Source organism: Neofelis nebulosa, chromosome 8, assembly GCF_028018385.1.
Source record: "Neofelis nebulosa isolate mNeoNeb1 chromosome 8, mNeoNeb1.pri, whole genome shotgun sequence".
NCBI classification, from domain to species: domain Eukaryota; kingdom Metazoa; phylum Chordata; class Mammalia; order Carnivora; family Felidae; genus Neofelis; species Neofelis nebulosa.
The window spans coordinates 24,554,656-24,580,672 of record NC_080789.1 but is presented as its reverse complement, the minus strand read 5'-3'; the positions used below and the strand labels follow the sequence as shown (position 1 = coordinate 24,580,672).

Genomic DNA, 26,017 nt, shown 5'->3' with positions numbered 1-26,017 from the left:
TGATTTCATTATATTGACAGAAAAGAAGTTTACATAATAGAACCAGAAAATTTTGCCAATATTTATTTTTATTTGTCTCTGATATATGTCAGCACCTTAATTTTCTTAGCTGTGAACTTGTTGTTAAACATAGTCTTTAATTTTAAACAGCTGTATGAGAGAAGTTGTTCCACAAATTTTTGCTGTTATTGTGTAGATATTAAGAACCTATCAATCTAAAAATGCATGTTTACATGATCATTTTATGTTTATGCCTGTGACAGCATTTACTTCCTTTTGCAGATTACATTCAGATATTTTGGCAGAGACTTCTTCAATCCTCTTATACCTTTTTCTTAGAAATATTTTTGTAACAAGTGACATTAAAATTAAAGAAGAAAATCTTTTCTGTGATAATATTAAAGGCAATGAGATTTTCCCCTCTCAACAAGTAAGTGAATTAAAGGGACTGAAAATGTGCCAATTTCCCTTTATTTGTTTCTTGATGTTTCAAGTTCATGTTCTTTCGGGATTGTGTATCCTGATTTGTGGATAGACTGAGAGATCATTTTATGATTGTGCATGTTTATTTGATATTCCAAATAGGTTTCATAGGCCCGGGTTCATATATATTTTTCTTCTTTTCAATTGATCTTTTTTGTCTCTGTAAAAGTAGTATAAATTTCAAATATTCAAAAAATGATAAGGTATAAAGTGAAATCTATTGTAATTTTATTGCTCCTAAAAATACTATTAGTTTGTTTTCTCTGTTTTTTTTTATGATATCTGATTTATAAAAATATGCATAGGCAAATTATTTAAAAAAATTTTTTTACAAAAATGCCTTCACAATCTACTTGCTATTCCATAATTTGCCTACTTAACATTTTTAAGAATTTATCTTATACATGTTTTCATGCAGGTACATATCAATTTACCAAATTCTTATTTTTTAAGTTCTTTTTTTAAAAAAAATTTTTTTAATGTTTATTTATTTTTGAGAGAGAGAGAAAGACAGAATGTGAGCTGGAGAGGGGCAGAGAGAGAGGGAGACACAGAATCCGAGTCAGGCTCCAAGCTCTGAGCTGTCAGCACAGAGCCTGATGTGGGGCTCGAACCCACAAACTGTGAGATCACAACCTGAGCCAAAGTCAGACGCTTAACCGACTGAGCCAGCCAGGCACCCCTTATTTTTTTAAGTTCTTAGTTTATTAATCCTTTCATGAAAAATCTGCACAATCACCACAGATAAAGTCACTGTGGAACCTTTATTCCTTCTGTTGTCCAATCTCTGGCTCACTTGTTGCTTGCACCAACCTTGGCTTCTGCAGTTCCCCTGACTTCTTCATTCTGTTCTTATGGTCCTTTCCCTGTTTTCTGGAGGTCTGTTTCTTCTCATACAGGCCATGTCTTACAAGTCTATGCCTGGGTTCATTTTTCTGTGCATCATCCAAGGAACAATAAATTATGCTTAAGCCAGTTGTCTCGCCACCACCAAAATGGGTTCTGAATCCAAATACAAAGATAGCATCTGGTGTGATCTTATCCATTTTGGCTTGTTTTTCCTGAATTTCTATCTCAGGTACTGTTGCCTTTCTGGGGTGAAGAACATCAATGACCGTTTGTTTCCATACCAAATTCTTTTTAATTTTAATATTGCATTCCTATACAGAGACAGGAATGTGACCCATATTCTACTGATGAATTCTCAGGGTGGTTATCAGCATTGCTGTGTGTACCTTTGCAATCTTATAATGCTCTTGCTTTTAATAACAATCCTTTGCTATTTTTTTCCATTCTAGATTGAGTGTCACTCTTTGTCCCTCTCCCTCTTTCCTTCTTTACTCACTTTAGCTACATAGAGGCTTTTCCCGTGTGTTTGTTTTTCACAGTTGCTTTTTCCTACCCTTGCATTTATTCATTAGTTAATCAACCAATAAATTGTTACATGAGACCATGCCAGTGTCTATGGATCCAAAAATGAAAAAAACATGACGCTTTTGTCCAGGGAAAGTTCATGGTCTTACAGAGCCCAACCACTCATAACCATCATCCTGTTCTTTATGTGTTGCCCTTAGTTTCTTCTTTCAGCATCCAGTCTGAAAATGGAGGCAGGCTTTAAGTACTTCAATCAATGAATTCCAGAATGCTAGACTACCATTCTAGTAATAACTTACTCTATGGAAATTTCTCAATGCCAGTTTTCTGTGTATGTTATTTTATAGGTATATATAGAAAAATAATGAAATCTTCCTCCAGGAAAGGGAAAGGAAAAGTAAGATAAGATTCTTATTATTTTTAAGTAACATTTAATCACAAAAGCCTAACTTTCTATTTCACTACCATTTTTATTTAAGTAGCACAAGTATAATAGAAGATTAGTTTGGTCTATTGAAGATTCATCATTTTTTTTTCACAAATCCAGAAAGACAATGGGACTGTTAATCAAGTGAGGGACAATATTACAGAGATATAATATTTTAATTATTATTTGTTATAATTTATGTTTTGAAAAAGCTAGATTTTTTCTAACATTAAAATATAGCCACGTTTTTATTTTACCAATTAAAAAAGATTAGTTCCTTTTTCATTACTAGTGGTATTTCTATTGTTTTACAAAATATTCTAAAGTTTAATTCTAAGATGGTATTATCCATATGTAGCATTATTGGGAAATTAGAGTTGTTCTTGAGTTTAGATTTTCTTCATACCAGCATTTCAATATACCAATGTGTTGTTAAACCGGCAGGATCACATTTCCTACCCTTTCTTCTCCTTAGAGGCACATTAATTAAGCACCTGATGTTCCTGTCCGGTAACAATACCTGTTTCTTTACAGATTGCTAGATTAATTGAATGTGAGAGAATATTAGTGGCATTGGACCTTAGCAACTACCTAAATGATTCCAGTTATGCCCTTCAAGCTGTGACTCAGTGTTATGGCCTCCTTGCTCCTGTAATCTACCACAATGTTGTTTTGGTACCTGTTGTACAGGTAAGCATATTCACCCCACCCCCTTAAAAATAAGGATATTTTTTACAAAGGCAATTCAACAATGCATTTTGGAAAATGAAAAGCAATGTATCTCTCATAACATACAAATAGGTCAAAGACAAGTGTTACGAAATTTCATGAGTTAACTGAAAAACATTTTAATAATTTAAATTATATCTGGGCAAACAGACATAAATAAAACATAAAGGCTCAAAGGTGTTTCTCTGAAAACATTCAGCCCCATTGTTGTCCATGTTTAAATACTGGCAATCTGTTTTTCTAGATTTTTTAAGTCATTTCAATTTGTATGCTTTTGTAATGTTAGAAGCAGCAATACTTATTCAAAAACATATTTTTAAAGCCATCATCTGGGGAAAAAATTGGCGAATGACCCAAGAAAAATTACTTGGGTGTCTTGGTGATGGAGAAACTGGAATTTATGGAAAAAGAATAAGTGAGAGCTGGGTGAAGGGGTTATATTAGTTGTTTATTCTTCCTAACAAATCACCGTAGTGAATCTCATAGTTTCTGTGGGACAGGAGGCTGGAAATGGGTTGGTTGGGTCTTCTGCTCAGGGTCTCTTCAGGCTGAAATCAAGGTGTTGGCCAGAGCTGTGATCTCACCTGAGGCTCTGGAGCCTTTTCCAAGCTCACTGGTTGTTGAGAGAATTTATTTCCTTGTGCTTGTGTGATAAGAGGTCCTTAGCTCCTGAAAGCTCACCGCCGGTTACCTGCCACATGGTCTTCTCCATAGCATGGCAGTCTGCTTCCTCAAGACCATCAGGAGAGTTCCTATAATATTCATGAAGTCATATATAACATAATGTAGTCATGAGAGAGAAGATCTTATCACATTCACAGGTCCTACCCACATGTAAGGAGAAAGGATTATAACAGAGCTTGTACACCAGGGAGTCCACATCTTGTGGACTGTTTTAGAATTCTGCCTACCACAGGGAAGTAATGAGAGAGGTAAGGTTTTACTGCAGATACTTATAGAAAGTTTTCATCATCATCATTGTTGTCATCATTATCATCGTCATCATCAACTCAGATTTTGAGAACCAAGAAGATGTGAGTGATCTCATGCAAAGCATAAAAATTTTTAATTCACCGTGGAGAAAACTAACCAGAGGGCTTAAGTAATTTAACAAATGTTTGCCTTGGAATGGCTATACTGGAACATAGACATGCTCCTTCTTCCGTATTCCCTTAAGCTCAGCTGCTTGGGAGATCTGCTTCTAAAATCCAAAATCTCAACTCATAGTTGGCAGCCTTCCATGTCATTTGTAGATTGAATGCAAAGCAGTATTCTCAAGTGTGGAATATGCTTTCTTCCAAACCCAAAGGCATTGTCCTTTCTTCTTAGAGGTGAGAGATGCCAGATATCAGACCTACTCTGGGGTAGGGAGTTTGTTTCAGCACACCCGAGATATTTCATTACTGTGGCAGTTTCCTGAATCTTCATCAGGTTTATTCCTACCCTCTGGAAGGCATGTATCTTATCAGGGTCTTTAATGTACTTGCCTTTTCTTGCTTTTTATGTCCAATTAACATTTTTTTAAGTGTTATTGATGTACTGGTCCCATGTTTTGTTTTGAGAAATGTCCAGCGTGTTCAGGTCCTTTCATAAAATATGTCAGAGGGTGGGAGAGTTACCATTGCCCTGGGGCAAGATGCTAAATATATACTTTTGTCTTCCCAGTATGAATGGGAACATTTTCTGGTACTTCTTCCTCACAGGATAGAAAAGAAAATATTAGCCATGACAATGCATGGCTTTTACTGTCCTCTAGCAAGGATGCCACATTGGGACCAGCAGCTGCAACTGGTGCTCAATTGGTTGAGTTCAAGATAATCCACTGTCATCCTGTAGCATCCCACTGATTTAGAATGCCTTTAGCTATAGCTCAGAGAAGAGGTTATAGCTCTGAGGAAAAGCCTTAAGAAAGGAATTTCTAGGGGCGCCTGGGTGGCTTAGTCGGTCGGGCATCTGACTTCGGCTCAGGTCATGATCTCACAGTTCGTGGGTTCGAGCCCTGCGTCAGGCTCTGTGCTGACAGCTCGGAGCTTGGAGCCTGCTTCGGATTCTGTGGCTCCCTCTCTCTCTGCCCCTCCCCTGCTTGTGCTGTGTCTCTTTCTCTCTCTCTCAAAAATAAATAAACATTAAAAAAATAGTTTAAAAAAATAAATAAATGTAAAAAAAATTTTTTTTTTAAAGAAAGGAGTTTCTAATTAAATTGTATTGTTTGGAATAGAAAAGTGAGTGAAACAGAGAGGAGATTCTAGAAATAGGCCTCAATATGTATGAGAATATAATATATGGCAGAATTGGCATTCCAATTCAGTCGGAAGAGAATGGATATTTTTGGTCAATGGTAGTGAACCATTTATTCATCTGATATGGATGGATATTCATCTGAAAGAAAATAGAGTTTGACACCTATATTGTACCATATATAAAAAGTCCAGATGTACTAAAGATTTAAATGTAAAATAAACACAAAACTCTTAGAAATAACAAGAAAGATAAGAAATATTGACTATATTTGTGGCAGCCTATGTGTGACAAAAGGGATCATAACAAAGATAGTAGAAAATTTATAGATTTGGAAAAAGTGTCCAACCCTGACAAGGATAAGTATATATAACAAAAAGTCTTACAAATTGACAATCACTTAGTAAAAGAATGGCCACAGGGCATGAACAGGCAGTTTACAGGAGAGCAAATCCAAGTGGCCAAGAAACGTGAAAAGATGCTCAAACTCTGAATATCCCAAGAAATGTACATTAAATGACTAATGTAATACTGTTGACAGAATTGCAAAGATCTGTAACTCCTCTTCCTGGTCAGGGTGTGGGGCAAAGGCACTCTCATTCATTGATGGGGGAAATGTGAATTGTTGTAGGCTTTGGAGTTTGGTAAAACAATCTTAATTGTCATTAAACTAAATCTAATTTTAATTAAAATTAAAAATAAATATACTTGACACAGCAACCCCTCTATTAGTAATTTATCCCATAGAATAAAATCCCCAGTTAGTAAGATGCTGCTCCTGGTTCTGATCCTTGTTCCCAGATCCATGTGTTCCACCTACTGGGGACATAGTGCCATGTAACTGTCCTTGATTTAGAGTGTATACTTTGCCCTAGAAGATGGTGCTTCATCCTCACTAGGTACCATCAAAGCTGGTATCTCAGTTGCCACTCATATTGGCAACTGAGCATTTACAAGGGTGTTTATTATGGCCATTTGGGTGATAGCAAAAAAGCTGGAGACAGGGGCACATGGGTGGCTCAGTCAGTTAAGCGTCCGACTTTGGCTTGGGTCATGATCTCACAGTTCGTAGGTTCGAACTCCACATCAGACTATGTGCCGAGAGCTCAGAGCCTGGAGCCTGCTTTGGATTCTGTCTCTCTTTCTCTCTCTGCCCCTCCTCCACTCACACTGTCTCTCTCTGTCTCTCAAAAATAAATTAACATTGAAAAAATTAAAAAAAAAAAGAGCTAAAGACAAAGAGGCAGTGTAGTAGTAGGAGGATGGCCAGTATACCAGATTGTAAAACATCAGCTGTGAAAGTGTGCAACATGGAGATTCTGGAAATGGCTGAATAAATGATGGTTGTTCCACACTAAATCATATTGTGCAGCCATTGGCAATAATGAATTTGAGCTATACCTGTAGACTTGGAGGAATTTTTCATAAGACATGGATGAAGGAGAAATGCACAGTTCAAACAAGTGTTTATACATCCCATTTTGTAACATAACATTAACCCTCCCTCTATGTATGTTTATGTATTTAGATGTATGTACATGATTATAAGATCCTGGAGAAAACTACAAAATTACTAGGTTGCTAACATGATTTGGGGGTATGGTATAGTAGGGTGGAGGCAGGTGATGATGGGGAGGAATTAAGAAACATTAAAAAATACTCATAGGTGTATAGTAACAATGCTAATAATATTGTTAGAATGGTGGCTTGAAGCAATTAGTGTGCTCACAAAAGACCAATATCCATATGTTAATTTGTCCTTTGATAATCTGGATGATTAATAGATTGATGCAATCTCAGCTCTACTTTTCTGACAGTAATGTTGCTCAGAACAGGGCAACAGTATTGAAAACTAAACTTAATTGTCTAGCTCTTGACCAAATTCAGGATCATATAATATGAAGTAAGGAGACTAGGAAGTAAATGCTGATATGGATAGATTTCTTGGTATATGAATGCTTGGTTTTAATTTTAAAAGAAACTATTATTTCAAGTACCTCGTATCACTTTGTATTTAATATGGTACCTCCTTCTCTATATGTTTTTTTAAGGTCCTCCTAAGTGTGGGTGTGTTTTTAGTGTCTTGTATATGTAATATTCTGCCGATAATTTTTATGGCACTTGTCAAAATGTGCTTTGTTTTGTAATTGCTGAATACTTATTTTATCCTCTATACTAGTTTTCAAGTTACTTTAGATGAGAGACTCATCTGAAATTGAATATATTAATTTTATCTCAGAGTACATTCTTTTCTACATGAGAAGCAATTCATTGATAATTATTGAAAATAATAAGACTTGATGGCTTAAAAGTTGCGTGATTTGAATAGGACATTTTGTAATGGGTGGGGCTATTTGTCAACAGAAACTCTTCTGCTTCTATTTTTTAGATCTTGATAAAGTGTGTGGTGGTTTTGCAGGGACTACCAAACATTGTCCACTCAAAGAAACATTTTGCAAGTTTTGAAAGTGTACAGCACATGATAGCTTGTTGTGTCTTCTACATAACAAAGGTATTTATCTTATTCTTTGCCTCATATCATAAAACTTAGGAATAGTAATGATTTACAAAGCTACTTTTAATTAACTTTTAAAAATACTTTAAAAAATAGTACCTACAAAGCATTTTAGATCAAAAGTTGCCTGAGTGGGTCAGTTGGTAAAGCCCGGAGGGTATCTCTTAGGCCAGGGGAAAGGGTGGAAAAGAGCACATTTTATGGGACCTCATTCACCTTGGAAGCAAGAAAGAGCCAAGAAATCAGAGGCCAAGAGGTAGGCTTATTTATCTTCATTGCTTGGCTCAGAGGCCCACATTGTGTGTTTCTTCAAAGGCTTCAGTTGTCTCAATCCAGTGAAATTCTTCAAAGAAGGGCCTTATCTGTGCCTGCATATTTTATATGGTTTTCACAGGATTTTTGTGATTTGGTCAGGGATCTGGAAGAATACTGCATTGGTGGGCTGATTTGATCCATCACTTTAAGTTTGCTTCAGTGAGGGTCTTGAAACAGAGAGACTTTTACCTTTACCTTAGCAAAGAAGTCATGATTTGTTTTTCTGACCTCAGGAGCAGAACGTCCTATTCTTTCCATCACCTACTGGTTTACCACTGCTGAAGACGCTTCTGTAATCTTGTTTGTGTAGATACTGAGGGAGGATAGTCATTAGCAGGAAGAGAAAAATAATAACTCACTTAAGAGGACTCAGAACTCCAAGGGGCAGGACAAACACCAGATTAATTGTGGTTTTTACTCTCACTATATTGGAAAAGACCAGAGGTAACTTGGAAAAAAAAAAAAGAAAGAAAGAAAGAAAATCGTCAAGGTGGTGAAAAGCAATTAAATGGTCAAAACAAAACAACAACAACAAAAGATCTTTTGTAACGGAACAAAAAATATTTGATTAAAAAAGTTGAAGAGATGAAGATTGTGGTTACTGGTATTTCTTGAGTCAAATCCGGAAGCTCAAGAAATACCTGACCGCATAGAATGGAATTATGCAGAGATAAACTCAGAAGGCAGACCCAGAAGTCCTAACATGAAATAAAAGGAGTTCCGGAGGTAGAAAATTAAAAAATAGAGAATAGGCTCCCTAAATCCCAGGCAGGATTAATGTAGGAGCATATGTGTTGACACTTGGTGGGGAGATTCTTGAAGTCCAGATATAAAGAACAATCGTAGTTTTGAGACCCAAAGAACAGGTTATTTGCAACGGAAAGACAATCCGTTAGCTTCAAACTTTTTTATCAGCAGCAGCAGAAGCTAAAATACCGGAGCGACATTTGTAGAATCCTGAGGGGAGAAGACCAAGGTCCAAAACTAATAGCCAGGAAAGATAGCATTCATTTGTATGGGCAAAATAAACATTTTTGGAAGTGCAGGCATTTAAAAATATTCTGCCCATGTACTTATCTGGGGAAAACACTTGAGGAGATACTCCATCAAATGACAAGTGGTTCAGAAGAGAAATCCCAAGACAGGGAAAGACAAAAAGGGGAGGAAAAATGGGAGCAATGAACCTTGCAATATATGTATTATTAAAATTAAATAGGTAATAATGATATGATGTGGATTTTGTAATATAAATGCTAAGTAGGGATTCTTGAAATAGAAATGTTATCTTTGAAAGAAAAAACTTATTAGTAACCTAGAACTTAAACTTTTATTTTGTTTGGGGTCAAGGAGAGGAGAGCAGGTAGAGATTCTTGGTGCATGTTGTGTGTTTTAAAAAAATACATACAGTATAAAAAATACATATACTATAAAATTATTAGTTTCTCTTAATAGACTATATATATTTAAAAATGACTCAGGAGGGGTGCCTGGGTGGCTCAGTGGGTTAAGTGTCTGACTCTTGATTTCAGTTCAGATCATGATCTCATGGTCATGAGATCAAGCCCTGCATGGGGCTCCACGCTTGGCATGGAGCCTGCTTAAGATTCTCTCTCTCCCTCTGCCTTTCCCTCTTGCTCCCTTCCTCTTTTTCTCTCATAAATAAATAAATAGATAAAATAAAAAATAAATAAATAGATGTCTCAGGAAAATGTAGCTAGGTGCAAAACTATAAAGCACAGTAAGACTTGTAAATTTACAGGAAGGAAAAATGAACAGAGGAATAACAGGCAGGAAAAATGGCTAATTCAGCAAAACTAAGAAAGAAAAAGAGATAGTATTTAAGATAGAAGGAATACAATCAAGTGTATTAATTACTTCACTAAGTGTTAATGAACTCAGATGACAGAGATGGCCAGATGAGCTAAAAAGTCAGATTCAAGTGGGGTGCCTGGGTACTCAGTCAGGTAAGCATCTGACTTCAGCTCGGATCATGATCTCATGGCTCGTGTGATCTCATGGCTCGTGAGTTCGAGCCCCGCCTCAGGGTCTGTGCTGACAGCTCAGAGCCTGGAACCTGTTTTGGATTCTGTGTCTCCCTCTCTCTCTGCCCTCCCTCTCTCTCTACCCCATTCTCGCTCTGGCTGTCTCTCCCTCAAGAATAAATAAACATTAAAAAAATTTTTAAGTCAGATTCAAGTGTTTATAATTGTAAGAAACACTCATAAAACGCCTCCTTAAAAATCAGGTATAGGAGATGCTGACTCTTAATAGTGTGATTCATTATTTGTAGAGATTCTCTAATGCAATAGATAACGATATGAAAAATTTTATGATATTAAAAAACTGGGGCACCTGGGTGGCTCAGTCGGTTAAGTGTCAGACTTCAGCTCAGGTCATGATCTCATGGTTTGTGAGTTCTAGTCCCACATCGGGCTCTGTGCTGACAGCTCACAACCTGGAGCCAGTTTCAGATTCTGTGTCTCCCTCTCTGTCTCTGCCTCTCCCCCTGCTCAAGCTCTCTCACTCTCTCTCTCTCAAAAATAAATAAACATTAAAAAAAATTTTAAAACAAGTATAAATTAATCTGTAATTGTTACAGGTCTCCAAAACTCATGAGAATCTAGTAAACATTATTATAATCGAAAAAAGAATTTATAAAATGATTGTGAGATGCTTTCAAACTGATATTTTTATACTGTCAGTAACTGGTTAGAAACGGAGAGAAGAAAATATACCACTTTATAATATACAATATTTTAAGACAAATACCATATGATTTCACTCATGTGGAATTTAAGAAACAAAACAGATGAATATAGCAGGGAGAAAAAGGCAAACCAAGAAACACACTCTTAACGATAGAGAACAAACTGAGGGTTGATGGAGGGGAGGTGAGCCAGGGTGGGTTAAATAGGTGATGGGGATTAAGGGGGCACTTGTTGTGATGAACACCAGGTGTTGTATGTAAGTGAGGAATCACTAAGTTGTACACCTGAAGCTAATATTACACTGTATGTTAACTGGAATTTAAATAAAAACTTGGAGGAAAAAATACAATATTTTAAACCTAACAGAGTGCTAAAAGACCCAAATAAAAGAACTGTGAAATCTACTGAAGGGCACAAAATAAGATCTGAACATATGGCCGGCCACTCCAGGTTCCTGAATATGAAGACTTAATGTCATAGAAATATAAATCCTTCCTAAAATAATATTTAAATATAACACAGATCTAATCAGAATCCCAATGGGGTTTCTCTGAAACTGATTAGAATAACTTAAAGTTCTCAATACATACTAAGACTTATTATAAGGCCACTTCAATAAAAAATGGTGTTAACAAAGTAATAGGCAAATAGTTCAGAAGAATAGAAGAGTCCGGGAATAGCCAGTCCCAGGTCTACAGAAGAACTTAATATATGACAAAGGTGGCATTTGGATTTATTGGGAAAATGATAATTTATTAAAATATTTTATTTAATAAAAGGTGTTGGTATAACTGACTATTCATCTGTAAATAAACAAAGCCAGAGCTCTACCTCAAACTATAAACAAAATAAAGTCCAGATGGATATTTGTATGGCCTTGAAGTCAGAGGAGACCTTTCTCAAAAGGGCATATAATTTAAAAGGTACACAGGAAAAGATAGATAAACAGATTACATGATAATTAAAAGAATTTTTTTTTTATGGCAAGACACTATTAACAAGGCTTAAAGGCAAATATTAAAAAAATATTTGACAGATACAGGATTATTAACATTGCCTCATAGAGTAATCAATGGGAAAATATGAAATAATTTTAAAGTTTGGGAAAAGAAGAATCAGATTTATTTTTAATTATGAAGGATGTGTTTCAGTCACCTTGAAAAGTGGAGTAGTGAACAGGTACCAGATGATGGATGGCCCTCTAATGAGGTCAGAGAAGAGCCATTCAAGGGTTTTAAACCTGGAAATGACATCATGAAATTTGCATTTTAGAAAAGAGAAATTATTCTGGTGGCACAACAGCTAGTAGAGTGGGATAAGACCTGAAGCAGGGAGGGAGTTAGAGGGTGAGAGATGATAAACTGAACTATGGCAGTCTCCCCTTATCTGCAGTTTTGCTTTCCACGGTTTCACGTACCCACGGTCAACTGCATCGGGAAGCAGATGGGCCTCCATCTGATGCGTTGTCAGAAGGTCAGCGGTAGCCCAACGCTGTGTTGTGGTGCCTGCGTCATCCGCCTCACTTCATCTCATCACATAGGCATTTTATCATGTCCCATCATCACAAGGGGAAGGGTGAGCACAGTACAAGATATTTTGAGAGAGACTCTCCTCACATGGCTTTTATTACAGTATACTGTTATAAACGTTCTGTTTTATTATTATAGTTGTTATTACTCTGACTAACTTATAAATTAAACTTTATCATAGGCACATATGTATTAAAAAAAAAAACATGTATATCAGGATTGGTGCTATCTGAGGTTTCAGGCATCCACTAGGGTCTTGGAACATATCCCCCATGCTTAAGAGGGGAGGCTACTATAGTGTGAAAAAGTGGGAGATAGAATTGAAAGGATTCAAGAGTTATTTATGAGATAGAGTTGACAACCTGTACAACTACTGAGTATGTGGGGATACAAGGGAAAGAGGGGAGAGTCAACAGTAATCCAGCTATCTGGACTCAGCAGTTGAGTCAATACTATTTGTTGGACTCTGGAGAGGGAGTAATTTTGTATGGGAAAGAAAAGATACTGAGTTTTGAATATATTGACTTTTGGGGCTAATAGGATATCCAAAGAGGTGTATATTATATAATTGGAACTACCGTCTTGGAGTTCAAGAGAGGCCAAATATGTATAAGGAAAAAGCCATCATTAATATATGGACTCAAATGAACAATATAAATAAATGATATCGTCTGGGGACAGTGTGTAGAGTGAGAAGGGAAGAGAATTATTTAAGAGTGCACTAAATCCAAGGGGCCTGTCCTGCTTCCATTAGTCAAGAGGAAGAAGAGGAGAGTTGATTGGTCCATAGCTGTTTTGTCATTCCCAACCTCAACCTTGAGAATCTCTCTGGTGCTATCAGCGCTGCCATTATCATGTGGTGTAACCAGTGAGAAAGCAGGAGTCCCACATAATCCAAAGTGCCCCTTTCCATTTCTAATGTTACTATTACACACACATTAATTGGTGTTATGCTGGACTAAAAGTGTATCTTCCAAGGTTACTTTTCTTTGGAATATTTTCTCTGCTTGGCGTCCCCCACTGCCTGCCCCCCAGATTTGTCCATCAGTAAGTATTTCCAGGAAAGGAATGTCTTTTTCAAATAAAAGAAGGCCAGGTTATACTCTCTTTCCAGGGTACTGGACAACTACTCACTTTGCGTTTAAATAACTAATAGCAGCTACTGCAATGTTTCTTCCAGAACAAAGAAACTATTCCAACGCAGCTTGTAGGTTGCAAGTTGCCAATAGCAACTTCTCCTGCTAAAAACCAACCCACCAGGGGTGCCTGGGTAGCTCAGCTAGGCATCCAATGCTTGATTTTGGCTCAGGTCTTGATTTCACAGTCCTGAGACAGAGCCCTGAATTGGGCTCTATGTTGGGCTTGAAGCCTGCTTAAGATTCAATCTCTCTCTCTCTCTCTCTCTCTCAAAACAAAACAAAACAAAACAAAACAAAACACCAACCAACCAACCAACAAACCAATTCTGCTCATCCAGGCACTCCACATTTGACCATTAAAGGAGAGGAGCCAGGAGAGGGAAAGGATGAGGATATAGGAGCAAGATCCCTGAGAAGGCAGGAGGCGGTGAGTCCTAGCACAGGTGGGAGGGGTTAGTCTGGATGGGAGATTGACCTCTCTCCACTAACAGGAGAGTAGGATGGCTGGAGTTACAGGTGAGTGTGTAGGTAGGTTTCTGGACAGGAGATAAGCTAGTTTCCCTACATTTCCTCTGTGAAAAGGAAGCAAGGTCATTTGCTGAGAGTAAGGAAGTAAGGAGTAAGGGTGGGTTTCCAAGATTGAGAAGAATGGGAGGTTTTGCAGCAGCTTCTGTGGATGATTGCAGAGAGTACTGACCTAGAACAAAAGACCAGCATTTGGGGCCTAGTGCATGTTGAAGTCCTTGAATTCACATGTCTCCTCTCTCAGCCTTGTGTGATTTTTTTCCCATAGCACACAGCAGCTTGGGACTGGCCCTGCGATTCCTTACTTGCCATCCACAACTCCACTAGCTTTCCCCCACAACTTGAAGAATCACATTGAGATCCAAGTGATATTATTATAGAAATGACCCTGAATGTATTTTGGACATCTGTAAAAAGTAAAATGTATATTAATGTGACAATTTTGATATCAGAGCTGCTTCTGTCCCAAACTGATATGCTGAGAATTGTCCTTTCGGAAGCTTCCTCCAGCCTGACGGTAACCCCAGAACCCTGGCTTAGCCTCGAGTCCCAGATTTCAGGTGTTCATTTTTTTATAAACACATTTTTTGTATGGATTTTCTATTATGACATGGAAAGTCCAATTAGTCTAATGGCTCTGTGTCCTTTCTCTGTTCTGCTTAAAACATTGGTAATCTGTTCAGATGACTCAATCTTTCTTCTTTAAGCAGCAGTATTTTTTCTAAAAGTTGCCAGAATTCCAAATGAAGTGCCACTTTCTGAGACAAGTCATGTTAAATGTTCCATTATGTTTGCATTGTTTAAAACTTATTATGCTAAACATCTGGCATAGTCTTTTTATTTCTGTTCACCATTTGGTGTGTTAAGTAGAATTGGTTCTCTATTTCCCTTTTGATTGGAAAAATTCATTATCATTTATCATTTTGTACTGTCATATGAAGATAAGGGGACAAGACGACACAGTCCTTTCTAGTTCTAAGCCTCCAACTACATCAGAGAGCAAAGTTGAGTGGAGAGCAAACATCAGCTCATTTCTGCTTTCTAATACAACATACTCCCTCTGATATCAATTTTATAATGACACTGGACTGTTTTGCCTGGCATTTAAAGCCCCGATTGACCTAACCCCATCGACCTTTTCAAGATTTATTTCACCGTTTTCCTTCCCACACTCAGTTCCATGGTCAGCATTAATTTAACGCTATTGCTGGGTCCCACGAAGTATTTCTATTTCTTAGCACCTTGGATCAGGTAGGTATTATCAGATTTATGCAACCACCCGTGTATATATCCTTTCACTGTATGGGAAGTAACAGTTGTTACTTATCTTAAATAAATACTAAGTTACTCAGCTTCACAGAATACACCTACATCTAACAAATTCCTACAAGCTTATTTATACTCTTGGAGAATGGCCTTATGGGGTTCACCATGAATGTGTCCCCTATGCAAATCAGACTGCTGGCCAGGGAAACCTTTCTAGAGTTGATGCTAGCGCCCAGATGTTCATGACCAGGTGAAGCTTTATAAATAAAGTGGGCAAGTTGTTCTGAGAAATGCCTCAGGGGTAGGGAGCCATGAAGGCCTGAAACCATAGTGAGTGTCAGAATTTATATTTGGCTCAATATTTTGTAAGCTTAAAGTACAAGGAGATGAGTGCTTTACACTAGGTAAGGGCCAGGCTAGAGAAGGCCAAAGAATAGTAATTAGTAACAAATTGTGGATGAGAGCAGCTCCCCTTTTTATGATTGCAGCTCTGGTTCATGGAGAATCTGCCCAACACAGCTTGTCTCTAGTCTAGTCCACCACTAGAATGTCTTATGAATCATTTACCGATCTTAAATCACCCCCTAACCCAGACATTTTGATGTCAGTAATTATGCCATTTCACATAGAAAGCAACTCAAGACAGGAGGCAGTGGTTATATGGACTTTTTAGAATGATTTTGTTTTAACATGGGTGTGTTAAGTGGAAATATTTTCTTAATAGTTAACTTACTATACTGAAACATATATGGCTATATGTCCCAGAAATATGGGAAATTCATTATTGAGGAGATAATCTTGTTATTTTGTCCTTTATTTAAAGCAGTGGAATCGTGCAGCTTTAATTGTGGGGAAATATAATCTGGAGGTAAATTACCAGTTTCCTTAACAAAATCAGGGGAATTCTTAGACCCAAACATTAATGGGACTTTTGAGTTTATGAAAGATGGTGGATGACACTTGAAAATAGACAAGGGATAATTAATAATATTTATAATTAATAAATATTTTCAATTAGATTTTGCGTTCATGGAAAGAATATGACCTGGCAGTTATGATTATAAATTATGGAAAAAAGATGTTAGACATCACATCAGGGTGCAAATCTCTATTTGGTGTGACTGACCAAGAAGAAACACAAGAGGAGGTAATTGATTTTTGTTTCTTGTCTTAAAACATATACTTATTTGAGTCTTTTAAGTGTCATGTGATACTAGCAAATGTGTTAGAAAATTGACTAGTTTCAAATTTGTCATATTTATATAAACAAAAAGTGGTATATAGCAAAGAGTTTCCTTATTTAGAAGCATCCATGCTGGAATACTGAAGAGCCTCTCTCACCAGTACTGACCATCAGGTGTTGACCATCAGAGTTTCCTATGCCCAGCTGGACAGGGGACTAAAAGCCCTGTAAAGTCTCTCCCAAATTGATTTTATGATTCTGGGTGGGTCAGCGAATGTAGTAAATACCTGTCAGAGCTTTTTAGTTTGTTCACAGATTTTTCCTAACCTCATTGTGTCACCTAAATTGTCTTCTTTATGAAACTGCTAATGTCTAAGACTACTTTTTAGTATCTGCCTCCCATTGTATTGCCTTTTCTTGAAACCATACGGTTATGTGTTTTTATAGATCAAATTTTGAAATGTTGCTTCATTTCTGAGGAGCACTAGGAATTACTTGAAGCCTACTAATTCACTGACTGGGGTGGGGAGAGAGACTGTCAACCCTAGACTCTGTTTCTGTTGGACTGGCCCCATCTCTATCTCTATTATATAATGAATTATATGCCAAAGTAAGTGTGTGCTTGCCACAGAAAGCTTCAAAAACCACCACTATTTTACTGGACGAATTTTTTAAAGCCATAATACTTTTTTGGGGGGTGAAGGGTCATTTTGTTTAGAGAGAGTTTTGATTAAGCTGGATGCTTTTTGAGGGTTTTTTTCCACCAACTGTTGTTCACTGTCAGAGTCCATCAGCCGCCAGGCCCTTTATGTCACCCAGGCCTTGACTCATGAGCCTATTCCTTCACATCATTGCAGGGCAGGACCCCATGTGTCCTTCCATGGAGCCCCAAGCCCAGTGGAATGTTGTGATACTTCCTTCTAAGACTGTAGGGACTGAGAAGCTAACGCCTAATTTATAAGAGTCAGAAATTGTTATAGCCCCTCAAGGACGCTTTAAGCCTGTAGGGGCTTGGGAGGGTTGTTTGTTTGTTTGTTTGTTTGAGAACAGGAGACATTAACACTTCAGTTCTCAGGCTCAGACTGTTGAAAACATGGTGGGGAGACTGAGCACAGATCCACTAATACTTAATCCAATAATTGCAGATCTCGTTATGTTTCAATGAAAGGCAAAGCAGCAAAGGCAATTAGCTTAGTTGTAAAGAAGCTCCTCTGGGAAAAAAGAAAGGAAAGAAGAAAAGGGAAAAAGGAATACATTTCTGAGGGCAAGATGGGAGTTTTCTTTTGAGGATTTTTTAGAGCTCTACCCTCAGCTGCTTTCAGAAAAGTGTGTATAGGTTGAAGGGATGGTGCTAGTTGGGGTTTTGGGTTGTAGAAGTTACTGGAAAGAAGGGAGAGGGGAAGAGAAGAAATATTTTGGCCAATCTCCATAAAATACTGAGTATTGTGTTTGTCATTTAGTTGGGATGAAATGACTGTTATTATTAATTATTCATTTATATCACTTAGCCATGTAGATTGTAGTTTTTATCCACCAGGCGTGAAAGTATGAAATCGTAATTTAAAGATTATTACTTGAAAGTGACAATTGTTGAAACATGTTGAAGTACGTTCTGACACTTAACCAATGTTTTTAGGGTTCTTCTAAGAAGTCTTACAAGCCTAAGAAGCCACAGCAGATATTATTACCTGAAAAAATAAATGAACAGCTGGCCTTGTTGGAGACCCACCTACTCAAACTGACGAAGCAATGTAGTCATTTTTTTTCTTCCTATATACTTCTACTTGGCATTATGTTTTTTTTTTTTTAAATAAGAAACTATTTTGTTAAAAGGATTAAGATGAGATTAGCATTTGGTAAATAAATCCTTTAAGGTGCTTTTACATTAGTTCATTAATCCTAAAAATACTGTGTTAATAATGGATTGCTAACTGCTCTTTTTCTGATGTGGTTCATGAAGATTAAGTGATTTATTTAGGATTACATAGCTGGCTTATTTTTGATTCTAAAGCAGGGTTTCTCAGCCTCGACATTCTTGTCGATTTGGGTCAGCTAATTCTTTGCTGTGGAGTACCCTAGGATGATGAACGGCATCCCTGTCCTCTACCTAGATGCTTGGCACACCATCTTCCCTGCTTTGACAATCAACTGGGAGGCAAATGTTGCCAAGTGTATTGGTGAGGGGAGCGCAAAATTGAGAATCACTACTCTTTCAAAGGCAGAAATGTAACAGAAATAAAAGGATAGTGTGAAGTGTGTTAATGAGTGAGTGATTTGAACCACAGTCTGCTCAAGTGAAAGAGTGGTTTAGTTTTAGGTCATTGTGCCAAATAGGAATTTCAAAATGGACCACTGTGCATACAGTGATTAGAATTTTGGAGTTTGCAGTTTGGAAATCTGCTTAAGAAATTGATTTAGTTTCTAGTGATGATAAATATTATCACCTGCTTTTTAGCAGGTACTTCAAACCTTCTGGAAGAATAAGAGAGTACCTTTTCTCTCCACATTTTCCTCAAGTAGGAGGTTCTACTTTTGGCCCCTCAACCTTTCTGGAACTGACTACTTGAGGAATTCTGTGTCCTGACCTCACCTCTCTTAGTGTGCCTCAGTTCTATCTGGGATCAGAATTCCCTGACCTGGATATCTCTCTCTCTCTCTCTCTCTCTCTCTCTCTCTCTCTCTCTCTCTCTCTCTCTTCAAAGTCTGTTTTGAGTTGAATTAATGAATTGAACCCAATGCTCTATTATTCACACAACCAGTAAACCTAGCTTTGGGAAAGCTGTAATTGTCTCGTTATAAGAATATAATTCTTTAAAATGCGAAGTGTTTTAGAGATGTGAATTATTTTCATTTTGTCAGTAAAAACATTTTACTAAGAAGCACAATGTAATGTTACTAGCTAAACAACAGATTTAATAACAAAATAATCATAAAATAATAGTTTTGTACAGTACTTTCTGTGTGCCAGGAAGTATTTTAAGTGTTTTATACATATTGAAACTCATATGGCCCTTATATAACAACCATATGAGGGAGCTACTCTTATGCCCATTTTAAAGGTAAAGAACCTGAGGCACAGAGAAGATGAGTAACTTAACAAGGTCTCATAACTAAAAATTGTTGGTGTTAGAATTTGAACCCAGGCAGCCTTGCTCCAGTGGCTGTGCTGTTCATTATTCTATATTTTACGGTCTTTTAAAAGTTATTGTGTAAAAATAAAGTTAACATAATTGGTATGTTTCTGAGTCTGGGGTTTGCTGGTAATATGACAGCCATTGAATATGAGAGACTCAAGCCTTAGAAACTCTTCACCTCTTTGGTGGTGATCTCCTTGGCTTTTAGGGGGAAAAATGAAAGGAAAATAACTAAGATCACTGAAGTTTTTAATGCCCCCAAATATAATGATGTAGTTGATATTTTGAAAGCACATAATTTAGAATGAATGCTTGAACATTCTTCCAAAGAATTTTCATTTTTGGTTATTCATGTTAAACAGAACCTACAACTTACTAATTTTTTAAACCTTAGATGTTACAACTGAACTCTCAGGAACAGAGGACCCTGTATTTCTTTACCCTATTGTTTTAAACTGGTCGGTCAAAGGTGCTGTGAAAGAAGGTAGGTGACCTAAACGTATATGTGCTGTTCACTCGATTTTCTATTGAAGATCATTTATTGTGTGGATTTTGTTGTTGTCTGAAAGATCTCACTTTTCTAGACAGAAGGTTTTGAGTTCTTACCTGTTTAGAATAACACAAAATAACTATTGGTTGTCAAGTAATATGATTTAAAATCTGGAAAGACAGAACTTTGATGGTGACTTATTTTGGTAGTGAGTGATATTATGAAGCCTATGAGTATTAGGTAATTGAAAAATGTGAGTGATTGTCAAGTCCAGCTATGAAGAAATAGCAACATTATTGCTTAGCTCAGAGTGAGAGAGAATAAAAATTAGGATAACTAGTAATTTTGATAATTAGCACTTTTCCCCCCAACTTGTCTGACATTAGAGGCAACTTTTATGAACTAGTTTTCAACACTGAGATATTTAGAAAACAAATGAAATATAGACCATAAAGGATTATTTGATCTTGGAAAGACAGGAGTTCTTGACACATTTACTGCTATACATTTCTTTGTTTTCACAGTTATGAAATTTAAGCAGAGACCTAGATTCCTAGAATTCTTTACACAAGTTATGCTAAAATGTATGAACGATGAAAAATTTCATCTTATGGTGGAGATAACAAATCCTGTTTATGACTTCTTAAAAAGGTATTTGTAGTATATATTTTATAATATTTAAAGCTTTCAAAGATAGGTAACATTGTCATTTTAAGATATATAAAGTGGATGGAAAAGATGGTGGAATATGCACATAGTGTGGGGTAAACAGCCACTTAGGAGACTGTAAGGATTTATGTCTGTGTGTGTAAATAGATAAATAACTAAACATTTTCTTCCAACAACTGGTCTTCCCTTTCACCATTATGCATTGATCTGTCTCTCATTTTAGTAAAAAGAAGCATCAATAACATGAGGTCTATTTAAAACATGGCAGCAAAAGGGAAACATTCTCAGAAAAACATGTAGAAAAACATTCTTCCTAAAACAGGCACTTCATTTATTAGAAAAAAAAGCTTGGAATTTATGTGCTTCATATTTTCAAGTGATAAAGGAGGAAATTGCTTTCATTAAATTTCACAGGTTACGGTATTCAGAGAATTAGTCAGAAAGTTCTATTAAATTAAAAAAAAAATCAGAGCTGAAATTAGAAGTTTGGAAGCCACAAATAACATTGTTAATACCAAAGAGAATCAGAAGACACTTGGTGTATGGTGAAATTTGGAGGGCTGATTGTGGGGGTCCAACCTAAGAATAGTAGATATTTTGAAAGAGGAAAACAGAGTAAGTGGCTTAGAATCATTGACCAGTGGTGTAACAAAAGACTCAAGGTTGGAGATCGAACAGTGTGACTAAGTTCATAATGATTTCAATTTTCAAGTCTGAGCAGATGTCTTAGGATGTTCTTCTCCAACTCAGGGAATATAGAGGAGGAACAGATGCAAAACTTTGATTTCTACCTGGATAGTAATACCTATTTTCTTTTTATGTTCATATGCTTAACATAGTTTTGCACAAAAGAGATTTTCTGCAACAGAAAAATGTGCAGCTGTGTTTTCTTCCAATTTTATGGTTTCATGCTTTATATTTAATCTTTTAATCCATGTGGAATTTATTTTGGTGTGGGGATTTAGATTAAACTTCAGGTTCTCCACCCCCCCCTCCACCCCAGCTTATCAATTGTACCAGTAATATTTTAGAGAATAATTCAGGGCACCAGTGTGGCTCAGTCAGTTGAGCATCTGACCCTTGATTTCAGTCTGACCCTTGATTTCAGCTCAGGTCATGATCCCAGGAGCGTGGGATTGAGCCCCATGTTGGGGGCTCTTCGCTGAGTGTGGAGCCTAATAAGATTCTCTCTCTTTCTCTGTCCCTTTCCCCCACTTATGTGTGCTCTCTCTCTCTCTCTCTAAAAAATAAAAAAAAATAAAAAGGAAACTCTTTCAAAAAGAAAAAAGAATAATCTCTGTGTTACTTATTTTTAATTCTACCTTTTCACATTCAAAGTGGGTGATTCTACCAATCATGCTTATAAATGACAATGGAAAGGTATTTCATAAATTTTCATGTTCTTTTTTTTTTTAATGTTATCTATTTATTTTGAGAGAGAAAGAGAAAGTGAACATGAGTGGGGAGGGGCAGAGAGAGAGTGAGAGGGAGAATTCTAAGCAGGCTCTAAGCTGCCAGCACAGAGGCCAAAGTGGGCAGATCCCACGACCATAAGATCAAGTCAGGACCTGAGCCAAAATCAAGAGTCCAACACTTAATCAACTGAGCCACTCAGGCCCCCATGAATTTTCATGTTCTATATTAAAAAAAAATCAATGTATATGGAAGTAACTGCTGAGAAGACAAGATTGATTTGACAGAGATATAATAATATTGAGAGAGTTGAACATGCTACTTTAGAAAGAAATAAAAAGAACACAGAACATGTATATAATTAGTAAGATTAATTTAATATATATAGCCAATCGAGACTAAACACCTTTTAAAGCACTCATTAAATTTTTTAAAAAGTAATATTTTTTAATAAGTAATTTTTTAAAAAAAGTAATATTTAAAAAGTAATATTTAAGTTGCAGGATAAGGCTCAATAGATAACCGAGAGTAAAATTTGTAAAGACCACATAGTTTTACAGTATAATAAAACTGAAAAAATTTTTTTTTTTTTTAATTTATTTTTGGGACAGAGAGAGACAGAGCATGAACGGGGGAGGGGCAGAGAGAGAGGGAGACACAGAATCGGAAACAGGCTCCAGGCTCCGAGCCATCAGCCCAGAGCCTGACGCGGGGCTCGAACTCACGGACCGCGAGATCGTGACCTGGCTGAAGTCGGACGCTTAACCGACTGCGCCACCCAGGCGCCCCAAAACTGAAAAATTTTAACGTTAATTTATTTTTAAGAAAGAGAGAGAGAGACAGAGTGCGAATGGGGGAGGGGCAAAGAGAGAGGGAGACACAGAATCTGAAGCAGGCTCCAGGCTCTGAGCTGGCAGCACAGAGCCTGATGTGGGACTCGAACTCACGAGCTGTAAGATCATGACCTGAGCCCAAGTTGGACGCTTAACAGACTGAGCCACCCAGGTGCCCCTAAAACTGAAATTTTATAAAAAAATACAGGCATATGTAATTATTGGATCAAAAAAGAAATCTAACTGAAAGTATACTTTTGAAAGTTAATGATAATGAGAAACCCTAACATCAAATGTACTCAAAATAGAGAAATTTTTAGCTTTAGAAGCCTCTATTACTAAAAATTAAAAATAAAATCAAATGAACTTTCATTGAACTCAAGCAATTAGAAAAATGAAATAAATCTAAGAAAGCAAAAAAAAGAAAATAAAAATAAAAGTTGAAATTAAATAATGGTTTCAAAATCACTTAATTGGTAACTACTAGAACTAGTTCTTTGAAGATAAGAATAAATTAGGCAAATTTCCAGCCACCGTAATAAGAGACAGTGAAATACAAGTAATCCACAGAGGTAATAATCATACATTTGTAAGCAAACAACCATTAGATAATAGCATATACAATTTAATATGAATAAATTAGAAATTTCTAATTGAAAATGATGATAATCTGGAATTTTTAAAATAAGAATTGATTGAAATAGTAAAAAATTGAATAGTTCAGATTTTTTTAGGCTACTTCTTTCATATTTTAAAGGAACAGATAATTTTTACTTTACATAAAGCTATTTCAGCACATGGGTTTAAAGTTTCCTACTAAATTTATCACACCAGTCTCTGATAGCAGCTTTATAAAAAGAATTTTAAAAATAGTCAATTCTAAATCAGTAGTATATAGAAACAAAAATTCGTGAAGTACTAGCTTTTAAATTCAGCATTGAAAATGTAGATCTTATTCTCAATATAAATATAGTAGGAAATCTGCAAATGTAATTATTACTGGTAGTCAAAGGAACCTTTAATATATGCTAAAAAGTCATGTGGTGAAATTCAACAACCATTCCTGGCAAATTAGGTGTAGAAGAATATTTTCTGTTCAAATTAGCTTTTTAACAAGGAAACTTATTCCTTCTATCATTTAACATTGTTGTGAAAGTTCTTGCCAGAGCATTAAATAAGAAATAGAATTTAAGATTAGAATTCATGTGATTATCACAAAATAGGGTCTCCAAAATGTTTGTCAAATGAATTCTTCAGTGAAGTACTCTGAAAAGGAGATAAAGTGATTGCTATTTGCAAATAATTATTTTTTTAAAACTTAAGCTAATTAACCAGTAACTATCAGAACTAATTAGAGAATTCCATAGGATAGCTAGATGCAAAGCCAATAGCTCTCCTATATCAACTAGACAGTATAATGGAAAAATGATCCCATTTCTATGAAGCATGGGATTAAATTTATCAGGATTTGTGAGGAGACTTAGGCTAATAAAAGAAGATCAAACATTTTCACTAAGGGATATTTTTAAAAATGACTTGAATAAATGGAGAGACATAGTACATTACTTGATGGGCAGATGGACTACTTTAATTTCTATTATCTTCAAATTAATTTATTGGTTTAATGTAATTCTAATAAAATTCATTTTATAGAATGACCTAGAATAATGAAATATATTTGAAAAATAAAAAAGAGCAAAAGAGAGATTTGTATTATCAGATAAAGTATAACAGAGTTCTGTTTTTGAAATTATAGGCAGACAGGCATTGGGATTCAATGTTTTTAGTCAGAAACAGGTGTTGATATAAGTAATTAAAATAATGAATAAGCCATGAAATCAAAGATCAATAACACTACATAAAAATTTAAAAATCCCATTTTTCATAACATACCATAAACAAAATAAAAAGCTAGGAGGAAGCATTCTTTAAAGAGGTCAGGAAGTGGGAGGAGTTTAATTGATTCAGTGGGTGAGAATTCTGCAGAGCATGGAGGCAAATGTTGAGAAAATTGGAAGATGGCAAGTGTATATCCATGACCTTCTCTCCTTCCTGTATCTTTCTGCAGTAACAGAAACCAGGTCAAGCATTCTGGAGGGTGGGTGAGGCAGGGGATAGAGAAGAGACCAACCTGCTTGGAAAATAGCAGGCAACCAGTCTCCAGATGCAAGTTGCACAGGGTGGTTCCCCAAGTCCCCAGTGGTCACTGGTCTAAGCTTCCTAGTTGATGGAGACAAAACATTTGCCAAAATGAATGCCAACCAACTGGGGGACTCTTGGAACTGCTGCAGCTGGGCTGGAGTCCCAACCAACCATAGGATCCAGGATCATCTTCATTAAAATTAAAATAAATGGCCAACAGCCATTGGGACCAAGGTGAATTTGAAACCCCAACTCCTGTAACTAGTTATCCAGACTCACCCAGTCATTTCATTAGCCTTACATTTTATTCAATTTAAGTTTTTGGATCTCATTTATCATGTGATAGCAGGGTTTTGCTGGAATTAGCAAATACCTACCCAAAGAAATATAAATTTTAGAAAATATAGAAATTTCAGGGACAGTAGATGATAAGTATCAATAGAAGGAGGGATAATGAGAGACTTCACAGTGCTGGAAGGGCCTGGATTACCTTAGGGGCCCATGGCAGATTGAAAAAATGAGGTTAAGAACTTCTGCAAGTCATTGGAGGAGGGGATAAGTTTTCATAGTCATATAAAATGCCTAGCACCTGTTGGTATTCAGAACATGATAGCAGCTAAGAGCCTGGACATGATGGAACCAAAGAGACTGAAATCTGTTGGTAGCAAGATAGCTTGTCCAGGGAAACTCTTATGTAGTTATCTTTTCAGTTTTAAAGGGATGTGTTCATGTTGTTTTATTTTCAGTTCACTTCTGTTTCTTCTATGTCATACATAAGCTCTCATCACATGTTATGGTATGAATTACATTTTGCTCTTTCGAAAGGGCAGTTATTCCTTGATGATCAGGAATATCACAGTCTAATTTATGCATGAGACACAAACAGTTTTGGACATTCTTCTCAT

The 26,017-nt window shown here is 36.4% G+C and overlaps 1 protein-coding gene and 1 non-coding gene across 6 annotated transcripts in view; one reads left to right on the top strand and one right to left on the bottom strand.

Annotated features, from left to right (window-relative positions):
* CFAP54 (cilia and flagella associated protein 54) overlaps window positions 1-26,017 on the top strand; it is a 288,646-nt gene that overhangs the window by 98,829 nt on the left and 163,800 nt on the right. For all 5 annotated transcript variants that reach the window (XR_009265430.1, XM_058741709.1, XM_058741710.1 and 2 more), the window contains 7 exons: window positions 283-430; window positions 2,819-2,974; window positions 7,641-7,763; window positions 16,267-16,395; window positions 18,068-18,182; window positions 19,960-20,049; window positions 20,580-20,706. Coding sequence is in view for 4 of the 5 variants with exons in the window: in XM_058741709.1 (XP_058597692.1) it covers window positions 283-430; window positions 2,819-2,974; window positions 7,641-7,763; window positions 16,267-16,395; window positions 18,068-18,182; window positions 19,960-20,049; window positions 20,580-20,706 (888 nt within the window). In the remaining variant the exon portion in view is untranslated. The remainder of the gene's footprint in view (window positions 1-282; window positions 431-2,818; window positions 2,975-7,640; window positions 7,764-16,266; window positions 16,396-18,067; window positions 18,183-19,959; window positions 20,050-20,579; window positions 20,707-26,017) is intronic.
* On the bottom strand, window positions 1,077-1,161 carry TRNAQ-UUG (transfer RNA glutamine (anticodon UUG)). Its single transcript has one exon. It is a non-coding gene; the product is annotated as a tRNA-Gln (tRNA).